The sequence below is a fragment of the Pan troglodytes genome, chromosome 16 (genome assembly GCF_028858775.2).
Source record: "Pan troglodytes isolate AG18354 chromosome 16, NHGRI_mPanTro3-v2.0_pri, whole genome shotgun sequence".
Taxonomy (NCBI): domain Eukaryota; kingdom Metazoa; phylum Chordata; class Mammalia; order Primates; family Hominidae; genus Pan; species Pan troglodytes.
In genome coordinates, this window is record NC_072414.2 from 51,246,138 (window position 1) to 51,264,383 (window position 18,246).

General features: G+C 41.8%; 1 protein-coding gene across 1 annotated transcript in view; it reads right to left on the reverse strand.

The window, feature by feature from the left end:
• MYO1E (myosin IE) overlaps positions 1-18,246 on the reverse strand; it is a 236,483-nt gene that overhangs the window by 98,004 nt on the left and 120,233 nt on the right. The window contains exon 5 of the mRNA XM_510448.8: positions 2,035-2,122. Coding sequence (XP_510448.2) covers positions 2,035-2,122 — 88 coding nt within the window. The remainder of the gene's footprint in view (positions 1-2,034; positions 2,123-18,246) is intronic.

Genomic DNA, 18,246 nt, shown 5'->3' on the forward strand with positions numbered 1-18,246 from the left:
AGGGGCCAGACATGGTGGCTCATGCCTGTAATCCCAGCTCTTTGGGAGGCCCAGGTGGGTGGATCGCTTCAGCTCAGGAGTTTGAGACCAGCCTGGGCAATGTGGTGAAACCCTGTCCCTATCAAAAACAAACAAAAATTAGCCAGGCATGGTGGCACACACCTGTGGTCCCAGCTACTTGGGAGGTTGAGGTGGAAGGGATTGCGTAAGCCCAGGAGCAGGAAGCTACAGTGAGCTGAGATCATGCCACTGCACTTCAGCCTGGGTGACAGAGTGAGACCCCATCTCAAAAAAAAAAAAAGGGAACCACAATAAAGAGAATTTTATGTGTCTTTTGAAAGTCTACAGCTGACCATGGCAATAACATTACATAATTCTGATTTAAAAAACTAATCTTTGGAAGGAATTCTGTCACCAGCGGTGCATACTGGTGATGAGCGCCAAGCTTGGGCTGCCCCTTATGGACCTTAGCTCGCCATCACCCTCATCCACGGCTCTGGGGAGCAGGCTTTACTCATTCCTGCCAATGCTGATTTTAATTTTCACCTCTTGAGTATCCTCATTCTCTGGATCTTTTCTCTTTCCCAACACTCCTTTACACTCTTTAATCTCTCTTTTTTCCTTCTCTTAAACCCTTTCTCTATGTCCTTTAAAATTTTTATAAGTTTCTTGAATTGGCAAGTGGTTCACATAGTTCAAACCATGCAAGTTTCTAAAGGGTATACAAGAAGGGTAGGCCCTTCTCCCAACCTCCCAGCTCCCCTCCCTCAAGACAACCATTGTTGACAGTTTCTTGTGTATACTTCGAGGGATATGTGATAACATATCCAAACAAATACAAATGTGCACTCTCTTTTGATCCCTCAAATGGCAGCATATATTACAAACAATGTTCTGAACCTTGTCTTTTGTAATTAATGATACATCTTGGAGACCATTCTCTATCAGTACAATCAGTACCTGAAGCCTCATTTTTATTGCTGTATAATATTCTATTATAAAAAGAACCACAAATTATTTCACCAGTTGCCTAGTGATGAACACTTGTTTCCAGTCTTTTGCATTACCAAAATTGCCAGAAATAACTTTATACATGTATTATTTTGTATACATTTCAGCATATCTAAAGAATAAATTCTTTTCAGCAGAACTGCTGAGTCGAATGGCATATACGTGTAAGTTTAACAGATTTTGCTGAAATGTTCTTCATTAAAATGTACTAGTTCATCTCCTACCAGCAATGTATGAGAACAACTGTGTCCCTACTTCCTACCAACCAAGTGTTTAAAACATGGTAAGATTTTGGCCAATCTGATAGGCAAAAAATAGTTTTCTAATGCAGTTTTAATTTGCATTTTTCTTCTTATCATGATGGTGAATATACTTTCATGTTTTGTGAGTAATTTATATTTCCTTTTTTATGAGTTGACTTTCATGTCCTTTGTTTATTTTCCTTTTGGGCTGCTGATCTTTTTATTGATTTGTAGGAGTTCCTTATATATTAGGCACATCTACCTTAAAATATGCTATTCCTTAATCCCAGCACTTTGGGAGGCCGAGGCGGGCAGATCACCTGAGGTCAGGAGTTCGAGACCAGACTGGCCAACATAGTGAAACCCCCGTCTCTACTAAAAATACAAAAATTAGCTGGGCATGGTGGGGCACACCTGTAATCCCAGCTACTCAGGAGGCTGAGGCAGGAGAATCTCTTGAACCCGGGAGGCAGAGGTTGTGGTGAGCCGAGATCGCGCCACTGCACTACTCCAGCCTGGGCAACAGAGCAAGACTCTGTCTCAAAAAAAAAAAAAAAAAAAAAAATATATATATATATATATACACACACACACACACACACACACACACACACACAAACACACACACATATGCTATTCCTTTCCATTCCAGATGTCAAGTTTCACAGTTATAGAAGAACCAGTGTCTTTTCTGTGGAAGAAAAATTCTTTTCTAACAGCAAATGGAGCCTCTTACATTTCCCATAACATAAGGTATCATAATGGGCCACTGCCCACTCACCTGGACTTTGGTCCCTCCTCCAGACACTCTGGAGATGTAGCTCATGATATATTTGGCAGCCACTGTTTTTCCAGCACCACTTTCACCACTAAAGAAAGACAGACAAAGAATCCACCTGAGAAGTGGATTGCGACCAGCTCCCTTCCTTGTCTCCCCCATCACACAAAACAAACAAACAAACAAAAAAACAAAAAAAACAGGCAGAAAAGAATTTTTTTTTTTAAGTACAATACCAGTAGAGAAAGGCAAGTTACAGCAGGATTAGGTCGTCCATGTGACCCGTGTGAGCCGGATTAACATGGTGTGGATAATTACCACTGTGCACACCACTGACCATTAAGCATTTTACATGCCCAATAATGGGGGATATGATTAGGAAAATTATGGAGTATCACAAGGGTGGAATTCTACATAAATTACAACTGACATGAAGACTGTAAACACAGGAAACAAGCAAATGAAATCATGTTAAGTGAAATAAGTCATTCAAGTTATATACAAAACATGATTACAATTTTTTTTTCTTAAAAAAAAGACTGGAACTACCACAAAATATTAACAAAGGCTTTGGTCAAGGCAGAGACTAGAGAAACTTGTTTTAATTCATTAGTTTTCAAACATTTTATAATGCATATGCTATTTTTGTAATTTAAAAAAAGAAAAGAAAAAGTGGGCACTCTGAGGTTTCAAACCATGTGCCTTGAATTGATGCAAGCTTCCTTATTTTAGAAGTTCTAAAATTAAACCTTGAAGCAATATTAATCACATCCGGAGTAACAAAGGCCACCTTCCGCTGGGTAGCCTTCCTGCATGGGGAGAGCCTTTTGTTAATAATATATAGTCTGCTCTTCAAAATTCCCATTCTTCCTACAAAATCGCCCTGAATTGATAATGACCTCAATTCAAAACATGCTTAAGTCAGATTTTTCATCTTTCTATTGGTACCCTTTGTGTTACCAGGATAGAATTAAAGAACTCCATATCATATAAAATGATGGTGGGAGTTAGTATGAAAAATTCAGACTGCTCCAAGTTTATAGGACAATATTTTTGTCCGCGCTTTGCGATAAAAAATTTTAGGGTGCAGAGCAAATGTTCTTCTATGAATATCCAGCCCAAATTAATTGTTACCGATTGCTGAGTTACTCAAGGAAAGAGAAAACATTTGCTTAGGGAACAACCAAGCAAGGTGACACTCCCATTCCCAAAAGGAAACTGAAATTTGAAATAATTTTACATTTCAAAACAAAACAAAAGAAACAAACGAACAGAGAATTGAGCTGGCCATATAGCAAAACTCAGAACTTTGCTGAATTTCCTTGAACTAATAATACGGTTTTAAAGAAATTATGGGGAGGCGGGAACCATCCTCTGTTCAGAGCTCATGACCTGCAAAAGTCTGAACCCACCTATGCAAGTCACTCACCATCCTAGTGCTATGCTCCTGGCTTCCTGGTCACATGAATAAGAAAACCAAACTGAAATTTCGTAAGCTACAGTAGCAAGTAGAAAACCAGCAAGCCTGGGACGAGGTGTCACACTCTTCCAGAGGACATGCTTACTCACAGGCAGTAACTAGGTCGGGCAAATTCAACTCCATGGGGAAATTATCTTTTCAAATGGTTGACATACTCAGATGATGTATTTACTAGATCCAGGATCAACACACGCACTCTCTCATTGGAATTACATGGTTTGGCAACAATGAAACTCCATTTTATAAGTTGTAAACAACGTAAACATTCAAGAATATTGGAAAGTCCAAGATTACAATGGCACAACCACCCAATATAATACTGCACAGGCATTTGAAGTACTTACAAAGAGTATGTAGCAACATAAAGATAATGCAGCCTAAGTTAAGTGGTAATGTGAATAGAGGATACTATATTTATAACAAGTTTACAACTATGTGAAAATAATGTATGGGCAAAAACAAATCGACAAGGAAAAAGAAATATTCCTGACTTGTTAGGAGGCTGGTATAGGAATGGTTTTTTTGAAATGGAGTCTCACTTTGTCACCCAGGCTGGAGTGCAGTGGCACAATCTTGGCTCACTGCAATCTCTACCTCCTAGGTTCAAATGATTCTCCTGCCTCAGCCTCCAAAGTATCTGGGATTACAGCTGTGCACCACCATGCCTAGCTAATTTTTTAATTTTTAGTAGAGACGGGGTTTCACCATGTTAGCCAGGCTGATCCCAACTCCTGACCCCAGGTGATCCGCCTGCCTTGGCCTCCCAAAGTGCTGGGATTACAGGTGTGAGCCACGACATCTGGCTCTTTTTCCTTTTGATGTGCTTTCTCATAATTTTCTATTTTTTTTAGATTTTTATGCCGGGTACAGTGGCTTGTGCCTGTAATCCTAGCACTTTGGGAGGCCAAGGTGGACGGATCATTTGAGGTCAGGAGTTCGAGACCAGCCTGGCCAACATGGTGAATCCCCGTCTCTACTAAAAATACAAAAATTAGCTGGGCGTGATGGCAGGTGCCTGTAATCCCAGCTACTCAGGAGGCTGAGGCAGGAGAATCTCTTGAACCCGGGAGGCAGAGGTTGCATTGAGCCAAGATTGTGCCACTGCAATCCATCCTGGGCAACAAGAATGAAACTCTGTCTCAAAAAAAAATATATATATTTTTTTATTTTTTTAAATTTGTGTATTTCAGATTTTTTAAAACAGCTTTTCCAGAGAAAAGGGAGGGATCACACCTCACAATAATCACCACTGATCAATTTCATTACATTATTATTATTCAACTTCCTACATATCACCATGAGTATGTATATTTTCCTTAAGTTTACACCGTCACATTTAAACTTTATTAGAACAAGCTGGGAAAGAGAGAGAGAGAGAGCAAGCGTGAGCAAACCCTATTAGAATTATAAAATAATATATATAAAGGGGAATTTATTAAATTTAAAAAAGAATTATAAAAGGACAGTAATCCCAGTAATCCTCCCACTGTGTCTTTGGTTAATACTGTATTCAGACATGAAATACTTTGTCTCTTTTGTTGGAAACAAAAGAAAGTAATAATAATGGAAAGTACCTCTTTTAATATATCAAACTAAGTATACCAGTTCCAAAAACAGGATATCTGCATTCTCAGCAACTATGATCTTTTCCAGCAGACTTAAAATAATTAGTTCTCACTAAACATTGATCGGAATTTTCATTACTTGGTTTCAATTTACAGACACTTAAGAAGAATTTTTATTGATCAGAGGCTGGTGAGTTGGTCAAAATATGGTACAATAATGGAATGTTACAGAATGACTTGAAACCTACAGTATATACAACCATAATTATGCTGGCCTGTTTGGGATGAGAAAATATTGTTTCTTCTCCGGCACTAAAACCCAAGTTAAAAGAAAGTGAAGGTCTTAGACAAAATAATATATCCCAAATTATTTACTTTGCATCTCACAGCAGTTACTGTACAGCAATTTGCTTTGTTTATGCTTCCAGGCAGCCCGTCCTAATTTAATTGACTTATAAAATGGACACACACACACAAATACTCTAGAACTTAGGAAAATATCCCAGTGGTTCCCAAATCTGGCAGTCTATCAGAATCGTCAGAGTACTTTTTAATTGCCCATGTCTGGGCCTGTCTTCTGACCTGCTGGATCCCAGTCTCCAGGGACAGAGTCTAGGAATAGGAATTTCTAACAAACTCCCTAGTTCTTGTATAGCCAGCTGGGAACAAGCCAAGCAATTTTAAATCAAAGTCATAACAGACTTTATAGGAAATATTAATTCAAATAGGAAGTATTGTAGAGTGTGTGTCTGTGTGTGTGGGGGGGGTCTGTGTACTAACTATAGAAATGGAAACATACGGTAAAATATCAACGAAATGGAAAGAATGTTCTGGGGAAAAAAAGCCATTTACAATGGTATAATCCAAGGACCATAATTATTTTTCTGAGAAAGGTTATTCCTCACTTAAAAGTCAATAGTATTTTCTATTCACTTCAACTTATTCAGCAAATGTAAAAATATTTCAGTTCTTTTTTATTTTGATTTTTTGAGATATTCCATAAAATAAGTAGGATCAGCTGTTACCACTGTTGGGCGACTCACCAATGCACCCCCATCCCCCATTTCTGATCTAAAAATCTCTCTCCTGGCTCTGTACCACAGGAACTGGTGTTCCCTTGTAACTGGCTGAATCAACGTAATTGAAATATCACTCTTCCAACTTTTTGTTTGTGGTTTAAAAAGGACAAACACTTAAAACAAAAATGATGTCTACTTTTGTTCATGCAACACACACTGTCTAACAACCCCCTCTGCCCCAGTGTGTTAAGCCGAAGGCCAGAATGAGATGTGGCTCCTGTCAGAGAAGAGCTCACTCACTGTCTCACAGGGAAGTCGAGTATACAAAGGCTATTAATAACACAGTGGAGACATGGGTATGGTTTTAGGGATTTGGGGGTGGCAGCTATTCCTGATCAGAAGATTCCTAAACGAAGTCACAACTAGTTACATTTCAATAAGGACAATCAAATTAGCCAGGTGTGCTGCGTGTGTGTATGTGTACTTGTGTGTATACATGTTAGGGGCTGGGATGAAGCCTGAGCCATACATAAGAGGCAAAAATTCTGTGGGGTACACATGAAGGGAATCATGGGTAGTTAAACAGGACTTGAGGAGACAGTGGCTCACACCTGTAATCTCAACAATGTGGGAGGCCAAGGGAGTTGGAGAACCAGCCTTAGCAAACAGCAAGATCTCGTTTCTTAAAAAGAACAAAAACAAAACCCCAAAACACAAAAGAAACAACAACAATAATAATAAAACAAATAAAAATAAAAACAATTGGCTGGGTGCAGTGGCTCACGCCTATAATCCCAGCACTTTGGGAGGCCAAGGCGGGTGGATCACCTTAAGTCAGGAGTTCAAGAGCAGCAAGAGCAGCCTGGCCAACATGATAAAACCCCGTCTCTACTAAAAACACAAAAAAATTAGCAAGGTGTGGTGGCATGCGTCTGTAGTCCCAGCTGCTCAAGAGATCCGAGGCAGGAGAATCACTTGAACCTAGGGGACAGAGGTTGCAGTGAGCTGAGACTGCACCACTGCACTCCAGCCTCGGTGACAGAGCAAGACTCCATCTCAAAAATAAATAGATAAATAAATAAAAATAAAAATTTTTAAATAAAAACAATTAAAAATAATTAGCTGGGTGTGGTAGTGTGCTCCTGTGGTCCTAGTTACTTTGGAGGCTGAGGTGGGAGGATTGTTTGAGTCCAGGAGGTTGAGGCTGCAGTGAGCTATTGTTGAGCTACTGCACTCCAGCCTGGGTAACAAAGTGAGATCCTATCTCTAAAAAATAAAATAAAATAAAATAAAATAAAATAAAATAAAATAAACAAGTACATAAATAATAGGCCTTGACTGTGATGTGGGAAGCTGGGAGGGGTAGGGAGTGGAGCTGGAAGGCAGTGCAGAGATCCAAGACAGTGACCTTGGGTTCAGGTTTGGGGATGCACCAAGGGTTCTGGCCTGTGCCATTTCGTGCTACATTTTATATAGACTCTAGACTTCCATTTTCTCAAGGCAGCATACCGACGAACTTGCCTTTACCTATACAGAACAACTGATATATTATTTACTTAGTTTTTCAAAATTGACACACTTTTTGTTGGTCTCTGAATACTATTCTTCAATAAAAAGAACAAGGGCTGCTTTGGGAAATGACCAATGCCAGGGCTGGAGTGGGGAAAATTCAAACTGGGCGTGGAACATATAACTGTGCCAAAAGGTAAGGAAATGTACAGTGACTGGTGTGGACGTGTCAAGCATATAAGAGCCAGCTGGAAGGGGTTCCCACAGGCCAAATCAAAATAAGTAATGATAATAATGGATTACGATCCTTTGAATAAAATAGGAAGCCATAATTCCATAGTGCCATAAGAAAGTAAATGAGTCAATCAGTAAACAGGAGAGAAAGGAAAGCTCTTCCTCACAGTGGAATACCAACTAATAAATGTGGAAGGAATGATGGAAACAGATATATCACCATTTGGCAGCCATCGTACAGGGGACCAGGAGTCATTAATGGATGCTAAGGCTGGTAGGTGGAGGTTTGGATGTGGAGAAGGATGTTGTCATGATCTGAGAATATATCCCCACAAAATACACATCCTAAAAGAAAATACAATTAATTTAATGAGAAGAAACCTAGCAGATGCCTATGGAACCAGGTGATCAAGAGCCCTGCATTGTTTCTATGGTAGTCCAGCCTAGAATGCATGACCTGAGCCTGGTCACAAGGAAATGGGTAGACTCAGCCTGAAGTCATCCCACAAAATTTAATGCCTGAACTCTTTAAAGCTGTAAAGGGCAAAAAACATGGCAAACACAGAGAACAAGATAGAAAAGTCAGAGAGGCACACAGAGAAGCAGGAAGATGCATGTGGCTTCATGGGGGCCAACGGAGTCGGGATCAACTGTGTCAATGTGTCGGGGAGATAAATAAGACAATGGAAATTCCCATTGGACTTATTTAATTAGACCCTGCTTTTTTTTTTTCAAATATAGAGAGATATAGTATTGAACACAACTCTTATTTCAAAAGGTATAACCCAAGGATTAAAAATACAGGGATAGTTTTTTAAAAACCAATTTTTCTAATTCTACAGTTATAAAAGATGAACGCAGTTTTTCATCTATTAAAATATAGTCCAGACGATGAGAAATAACATCAATTCCAAAGGAGGCTTGAAAGGAACACACTGAAATATTGTAGCTATGATAATTGTAGGTACAATGTGTTCATTGTGTGTATCATGCATGTCAGAGACTGTTATAAGTGCTTTACATGTGTCAATCACTTGGTCCACATAAGAGCCCTGTGTGGTAGGTGCTTTTATAATCTCCATTATTTGAAGTGAGAAAAGGTAAGAAACTTGCTGAAGGACACTTAGCTAGTGAGTGGCAGAGCTAGAAAAGGAGGTGAGAGAGGCTGTGTCAGGGGCAAGAGCTCTACTGCTCAGAGGAAGGTAAACCTTTAAGACCCTCATATGGGTTGACTAGTCAATAAAAATCAACAAGGTTTCACAAAGGAACCCCATGAACAGCACAGTTCATAGTATTAGCAAACTTTTAGCTACTCCTGAGTCTTTACTGATACACACCCATTTAAGCAAGCCTTCTGCCAACAACATTTATTACCTCACGCAGAGTTGGAACTAACAAATAATAAATAGCCTACATCACTGTGATCATAAGACAAAATAACTCTGCGAGAATGAGAAACCACATCAAAGAAGGTCCTGGACAGTCTTCTCCAATGGCTCAATTCACAGACTCCGCTTCCTGGCAGCCCTACTAGATCTGGAACAGAAACAAGTCGGAGGTGAAGCACATCTGGGAGGTTCCAGGGTCATGGTGAGAGGAGTCCTCCATCGGACTTGAGAATTACACTAAAAAACTAATTCTCAAATACATGCCATGGCTAATGGTATAAAAGACAAAAACAAACAGCCATGCTGAAACCACTGGTTGAATAAGACAAATTCATTCCTTAACAGATTGAGGAAAGTGTGAATAAGACCAACAGCTGTTATTTCTTCCCAACTCCAGACAAATATCTAGTTAATTGGTGTTGTCAAGCAAACAAAATTTTCACCTACTCTGCCAAGAATATGGATGGCCCCATGGCAATGCTCATCTTGGCCCAGCCTGATGCAGTCAGAGGAACCCAATGTTGAGTATGAAGACCAAGTTTGAGTCCCAGCCCAGCTACTTCCCAGCTCTGAAATTCCTTTGAATGTTACTAGCAGATCTTTTACATTACTCTTTAAGAGTTAAAAAATGTTTTCCATGTATATGTCCTCATTACACTTTCTTTATATTCCTTTAAGGTATAAATTCCCAATTTATAGATGAAGTAACTGAGGCTTGCAGGGGTCACACGCCTTAGACAGAGAGAATACAGTCTACCCTATGACTCACCCCAGAGGTCTTTCCACTGCACCTCATGACTGAAAGTGGTAATGGATTATTAACCAGTTAACCTGACACCTGCTGGCTCAAAGCAGCAGAGAAAAGTGTAAAGACTGCTGTATCGGAGGCGGGCAGCTCTGGCTGGGAGCACAACTTTGTCACATTTCAAATGCAAGATTTTAACAGTTTCATTACCTCTTTGAGACTCAGTTTCTTGATCTGCAAAAGTAGGGGATAGCAATACCTAGTTTGCTAGGCTGACGTAAAGATGAAAAATGATACAATTAAAAGGATGCAAAGCAAGTACTCAAAAAAGAGTTGCTGTTATGATTATGGGTAATATATTAATTAGGCAGCCCTCCTGAATAGCACTCCTTGGCTGATGATAAAGGAATTTTAGCACAGACTAGAATGTAAGATTTGCAGAAAGCTTGGGAAACAGGGTCAATCTAGGCCCTTGCTCTTCAGATTTACAGCCAGTGGCAGCCCCATGCAACCCCGTCATAGTCAGAGGTATGGGCTGACAGGGCCTCCCAAAGCCAGGCCAGGGGGATGGTGAGGTCAAAGGCCGGTGCTGCTGGGATAAACAAGAAATTGGGTGGACCCACAGCAACTCAGGAGAGCCCTGAAAAGAGTCCCCATGCTAATAATAAAAGGTTCCTGAAATACATCAAAGGCAGGAAGATAGCTTGAGAATGCGGAGACACCTGATGGTACCACAGCAAAGAGCACAAGAGACCCACGAGCCAAATATGAGCGGCACTGGGAATTTTTCCCTTTTATCTTTACTACTGCAAAAATTACATATTTCAAATCTAAAATATATGTTGAAGCACACGGGTCAGAAATCTTAGCTCCAGTGATGACTACTATCTCCTTTTCCTCTGTGAAAATTATCTTACTCAATCAGTCAGCAAATCCCACTGATGTACCTTCAAAATATCTCTCATGTCTTTATTTATTCTTTAAAAGTATTTATTTAGCTCCTATGCAGGATGCACCTGACAAAGACTTTGCAAACTGGTATTGGATATATTTAGGACAGATGGTCTACTCACCAGAAAACAACTGCGTCAGGATACTTCAAATAAAAAAAGTAGAAACAACACCAAATGGGATGCTTTCCAATTGACATCATATTTTTTAAACAGCCTAAGGTGCAAGAGCTGATTTAGGCCAAAAGTGATAAGAATTCACTTTTGATGGCAGCAATAAAACTGCCACATAAATGTTCTCCAAGGCCTGATGATTCTCCATGGGTCAGTTGGCAAGGGCTTCAGAAATGCCTCTGGCCACATTGTCAAGATCTTGTCTGGTGATGTAGAGATGGTAGAGATCACGAACAAAGCTTGCCAGTTCTTCCTTTACCACATCATGACCATTTTGTTAAACAGATTTGCAGAGATGTCTCTTGACATCCAAAGGTATCACATATGTGGTCTTAACGCACAAATCCAAATTCTGGATTTTGGAGAACAGATTGATGAGCTAAGCAGATATGGGTGGCTCATTTACTGGGCTCACAGGTACCTACCAAGCCTTCAGGTGCTCATTATCATTCTTTTTTTAAATTTTTTAAATTTTTAATCTTTTTTTATTTTTTGAGATGGGGTCTTGCTCTGTCATCCAGGCTGGAGTGCAGTGGTGCCATCTTGGCTCACTGCAACCTCTGCCTCCTGGGTTCAAGTGATTCTCCTGCCTCAGCTTTCCGAGTAGCTGGGATTACAGGTGCCTGCCACCACACCCAGCTAATTTTTATATTTTTAGTAGAGATAGGGTTTCACCATGTTGGCCAGGCTGGTCTCGAACTCCTGACCTCAGGTGATCTGCCCACCTGCTGGGATTACAGGCGTGAGCCACCATGCTCGGCTTCACTATCATTCTTAATGATGCTAATGTAGCTATTGCTATTGCATTTTTCTGTTGGCACTGCCCAGAGTCTACCTTCACACTTGCCCATTCCTTTATTTCTTTACAGGCTTATTGAAAGTCATACATCGGCTTCCTCCTTGCCTTTCTAACTCAGGTCAGGCCCTCACTGCTGCAATAGATTTCCATATTCCCTCAATATCCCATCTCTTTTCTACCAATAACCTTATCTTTTTGAACCAGGCGTCAGTGCTATCATGTCTCTGCTCAGAGGCCTGCTATAATATAGAAATAGGCCATAGAGAACCATGAAAAGAAGGGGAAGACTGAGCTTTGGCCCCCAGACATATCCACGGGATAACAAGTCAGGTAAAATACAGAAACTGCCCAGGTATGGCCATTTGGTGTATAAATGCATCTTCACCTCTTGGTAAGAAATCAAAGCTAATGTGTCAATAAGGTCATGTTCTTCTGTTAACTCAGTCTGTGAGTCATTTATCCTCCGTTGATGACAAGCCCAATCATCATCCTCCTGGGTATGCAGAGAGCATCACGGCCAACAATGACAAAGGGTTAGTTTTAAAAAGCACCTGAGTCCAGCCTGGGCAACATAAGGAGACCCCGTCTCTACAAAAAATTAAAAAATTAGCCAGGCATGATGGTGTGCATCTGTGGTCCCAGCTACTCGCGAGGCTGAGGTGGGAGGATCGCTTGAGCCTGAGAGGCGGAGGTTGCAGTGTGTTGAAATTGTGCCACTGCACTCCAGCCTAGGTGACAGAGCGAGACTCTTTTTCAAAAACTAAAATAAAAAAGCACCTGTATTTGTGGGGACAGAGTGAGAGACTTTAATCCTAGGAGCTCAAGTCCAGGGGTAACTAACCTGGCGAACCTGTCCTGACCTCTGTCCCATGGTATATGGTAGCTATTACATCTCTATTAAAATATGGGAAATTTGAGACCTAGAGAGACATCACTGCTAATAGGTATAAAGAAAGTGCGTAAGGTTTGAAGTCAGACAGGGCTAAATTCAAATAGAGGCTCTGCCATCTACTAGTTTTGGATCTTGGAATTCTCTTAAGCCTCATTTTTTAGATGCAGCTTCAAAAAACAATGCCAACAGAGTGGTAAGGATTAAGAAACAACCTACACGAAAGCAACCAGCAGAGGGCAGGCACTCAGGAAGTCTATCTTGCGGGGTCTGATGGTGCTAACAGCAAGAGGTGACCTGAAATCAGGATTTCAAGAGCCTTAGCCCTGGCTTTTAAGCAGAGTGAGCTAGGGGAGCTTGAAAAAAGGTATTAATGCTCCAAGGCCACCACAAATCAGTTGAAACAGAATCTCTGGAGGTGGAGCCTACATATCTGTAGAGCCACTGAACTAGTAAGGCAATTCAGGAATCAGAAATACTTATCCCTAGAAAGTTAAATTGGTGAACCTAGGCCAGGCATGGCAGCTCACGCCTATAATCAGAGCACTTTGGGAGGCTGAGGCAGGCAGATCACTTGAGGTCAGGGGTTCAAGACCAGCCTGGCCAACAGGGCGAAACCCCTTCTATACTAAAAAATACAAACAAAAAATTAGCCAGGTGTCATGGCACACCCCTGTAATCCCAGCTACTCAGAAGGCTGAGGCAAGAGAATCACTTGAACCCAGGAAGCACAGGTTGTGGTGAGCCAAGAGTGTGCCACTGCACTGCAGCCTGGGTGACAGAATGAGACTCCGTCTCAAAAAAAAAAAAAAGATAAATTAGTGAACACAAGGCATGGTAGATAAAATTAGCATCTATAGGCCGGGTGCAGTGGCTCATAACTGTAATCCTAGCATTTTGGGCGGCCAAGGAAGGTGGATCACTTGAGGTCTGGAGCTCATAACCAGCCTGGCCAACATGGTGAAACCCTGTCTCTACTAAAAATACAAAAAAATTAGCCAGGCAAGGTGGTGGGCGCCTGTAGTCCCAGCTACTTGGGATGCTGAGGCAGGAGAATCGCTTGAACCCGGGGTGATGGAGGTTGCAGTGAGCCGAGATCACACCACTGAACTCCAGCCTGAACGACAGGGTGAGACTCCATCTCAAAAAAAAAAAAAAAAAAAAAAAGTTAGCATCCATAGAAGCCACTCTCCCTGATTTGTCTGCCAGTGGGCTGAGGAGGAAGGCATAGGAAATATCCAAGGTCAACCCCAGGTGTTTATTCCTTACTAGAAGTTAGCCTAATAGATATCAGGGCTTGGCAGGAGAGAGTGTAGGTTAATGAAAGGGGGTTGACTTACAGCAGAGTCAGGACAGGAAAGTAAACAGCAGAGATGGGGGGTTTTCTCCAAGTAAAAAGACTGTTCTGCAGACTAGAGCAACACCCTTAGTTCATGTGTTCACATCTTCAGATAGAGGAGACTGCTGTGAGCTGATTTAGCAAATACGATCATCCCTTCGCTCAGAATTCACCCCTCTATCCAGCCTTCTCGTGGTAATCTAGCTCCCTTCGTGGACTGTATTCCAGGGCACATAATCGGCTGTCCACAGGCAGAATTCTGCCTATGCAATAATGAATTGGGGTCTGATTCACACTTCCTTGTGAGTTTGCTTGGCGAGTCAGTCTACCCAAGGCTGCTCAACTCCAGCTGTTTTGACAAATCAAGTTTGTAGATGGACCTAGGCTTCCACGGAGCCCTGTGCTTGAGAAAGCAGCACGTCTCCTTCCTTGATTTATTTCTTTCAAAATCCACTTTGTGGCCAGGCGCGGTGGCTCACGCCTGTAATCCCAGCACTTTGGGAGGCTGAGGCGGGTGGATCACGAGGTCAAGAGATCAAGACCACCCTGGCCACCATGGTGAAACCCAGTCTCTACTAAAAATACAAAAAAAATTAGCTGGGTGTGGTGGCAGGTGCCTGTAGTCCCAGCTACTCAGAAGGCTGAGGCAAGAAAATCACTTGGACCTGGGAGGCAGAGGTTGCAGTGAGCTGGGATCACGCCATTGCACTCCAGCCTGGTGACAGAGCAAGACTCTGTCTCAAAAAAAAAAAAAAAATCCGATTTGTTACACTCATTTCTAGTCTTGAAATGGTCAGGTGCCAGTCCATCCTGTCACCGTATCCACTGCGTTGGAAAACATGAGTAAGACTGACAGGAAACTAGAAACGCCGCCTTTATGGGCTGCATTATGCCATCTAAAGTGTCATTTAGACAAAGTCACACCAGGGAAACTGGGAGGTGGAAGTCTAAAACACCACCATAGAAATTAGGTCATCGCTCACTTTTAATTTCCTAATTAAATGACACTAAAGATTCCTAATCTTTCCAGCCATGCCAGAATCCCTTAGCATGAGGAGCAGGCTTCTCTTCCAGCCTCCAAGAAAATGGATTTTTTGTTTGTTTTCTGCTCACAAACACATTTTAAAAGGCACCATTCAACTCGGCCCCTAACAGATGGAGCACCTGCCCCATCCAGTGTCAGGGGCTACAAACTTGGCCTTTCCACCCAGAACAGGATTTCCCTGCCTTTCCTCCTCTCCAACATTATTTGGAAGGAAGAGTTCCAAAACCAGTTCCTTCACAGGTGAAAAAGCCAAGGCCCAGACAGGTGTGAGGTGTGCTGCCCAGGGTCAGGTGAGCATGAACCACGGCATGCCAGAGGTTTCCAATTTGCTTTCTCAAAGCAGACAAACCACAGCCCTGGTGCAGAAGAGAATTAACTCAAGGGCTCAGGCTTTTGCCCTCGGTGACTGGGCGGTGATGTCTATGCCCCTGGAATGTCCTACCTAAGAGGAGTGCTTTTCCTTTCTTGGGGGCTTTGACCATAGGAGAGTCTGACGATATGATTTATGTCGGGGGCTTTGGGACATACCATCACAATTCTGACCTCCAACTGGGAACTAAAGGCATTTGCACAAGCCTTCGAGAGCAGCTGGAAACTGAAGGTGGGCCAGGCAGGCGGTGCACGATCAAGCCCAAACATCAGAGGCTCAGGTGATGTTTTCTGGTTGGCAATACTGTGAGTATTGTCACACCTCATACCGGTAGGAGGTAGCGCTGTCCATGACTCCACAGGGAGAGGAAAACCAGAAGCTCCACCTCGGGACCCTCCCAGACCTTGCCCTCAACCTCTTTTGTTTGGCTCTAATTTGTATCCTCCTTTTGCCAGAACGAAACTGTAATCCTAAGTGTAGGGCTTTTCTGAGTTTTGTGAGTTGTTCTAGCGAATTACTGAACCTGGGGGGGCGGGGGGTAGTGGGAACCCCTGAATTGATGAGGGTGGCCTGGGGAGCCCTGAACATGCAGCTGATGTCTGCAGGGTGGGCAGTCTACTGGAGGCCTGTGCCCTTAACCTGAAGTTTGGCCCAACTCCGGGTAGCTCCTAAATTAAAGCACATCTCCTAAATGAAAACACAGCCACTGCAATAGAAATCCCTGGGAGCAGGTCCTTGAAATCTCTGCCACCTGAACAGCTGGAAACAAGGATCGGAAGTGGGCATTATCCCGCTTCGGTGCAGGTGGACCTTGCAGTGGCAGGTGGAGGGAGACACGTGGGCTGCAGAAGACTGAGGGGGCCTCTAGACTGGCAAGCTCATGTAAGAAGACCATTCCCATCCCACTGGTTTTGACACACACCCAAAAGAGGGAAAATGTGAGGAAAGAGAAAGGGCAGAGGACTCTATCAGAAAACTCATCCTGGACCCTCATGAAATTCCAGCTAGGAAAATACCTCCTGCCTCTCTAGTAGCCGGTGACCTCCGCTTAGTATCAAACAGAACCACTTCCTATTAAGCAACCGAATTCAACATGACCCAAGTGTTCCTCCTCATAAAATTTAACTTGCATCTGCATCTGATCAAGTCATTAGATATAACCTTAAACTTGTAGAAAATCCAATTGAAGGAATAAGTATAGTGAGACCAGGAAGAAGCAATTAGACAAATGTAAATGATGTCTGTAGGAAAACTAGTTTTGGTCTCTTCAAAAAGTCAGTGTCATGAAAAAAAACAGCAGTAATAGGGCAATTGTGGTAGGATAAAAATAAATTTATGATTCATAACCAAATGCATTCAGCGTTACTTGATTTGCATAAACCAGCAGAAAAGGACGTTTGCGACTATTAGAGAAGTTTGAAGTTTTTAGATGATGTTGAAAATGTACTATTAATTACTGAGTTATGATAATGGTCTTGGGATTAGTAAGAAAATGTTTCAATTTCTCAGAGATGCATGTGGAAATATTTAGGGGTAAAATGTCATGAAGTCTATATTCACCTCCAAATACTTCAGATATATATTTACCTTGAAATGCTTCAGTGCTCATGTTTTGCAGTATTGCCTTTGGAACCATGTAAATGTTTTGCATAATTATAAAAACAAAATTACATTTAAAAATGCTAAACAACTGAAATTGTAAATGAAATAAATGAACCCAACTGTAGGTCAGGTTGACATAGAAAAGGATTATTTTAAGTGACTTTTATGAAACCCAGTATTTTGACTGTAAATACTGGATATTTGGACAAAAACCAACCAAGAAATTTTAAAATGAATTCAGTATTGCTACTAATAATATTGGTATTGTGACTTTAACAGCATTAACAAACTTATTCTATCTGTCTAAAACGCATACAATGCAATGCAAATAATTGCTAATGTAATCAGGAACTAAGATTGTTCAGCATAAGATAAATGGGATACAAAAATTAAAATCAAAGAAATAAAAACTCTGAAATCTTAAAAATTAACTGAAAACAATTAATTTTTCAATTTCATTTTTCTCTTAAAAAGCTCATATTCCCTAGCTTTGTACTTTTAAAGAACTATAGGCACTGACAACACAGGGCAGTGAGCACTCTTGGTGTCCAGTTTAGTGGTCTCTTAATGCCATTTCCCATTAAAATGAACCAAGGCCTAGCGGGGTGCGGTGCCTCGTGCCTGTAATCCCAGCACTTTCGGAAGCTGAGGTAGGCAGATAACTTGAGGTCAGGAGTTCAAGACCAGCCTGGCTAACATGGTGAAACCCTGTCTACTAAAAATGCAAAAGAGGCTGGGCGCAGTGGCTCATGCCTGTAATCCTAGCAATTTGGGAGGCTAAGACAGGCGGATTACCTGAGGTCAGGAGTTTGAGACCAGCCTGGCCAACATGGGGAAACCCCGTCTCTACTGAAAATACAAAAATTAGCCAGATGTGGTGGCGTGTGCCTGTAATCCCAGCTACTCGGGAGGCTGAGGCAGGAGAACTGCTTGAACCCAGGAGGCGGAGGTTGCAATGAGCCAAGATCGTGCCACTGCACTCCAGCCTGGGCGACAGAGTGAGACTCTGTCTCAAAAAAAAAAAAAAAAAAAAGCGAATGAATTAGCCAGGCATGGTGGTGCATGCCTATAACCCCAGCCACTCAGGAGGCTGAGGCAGGAGAATCG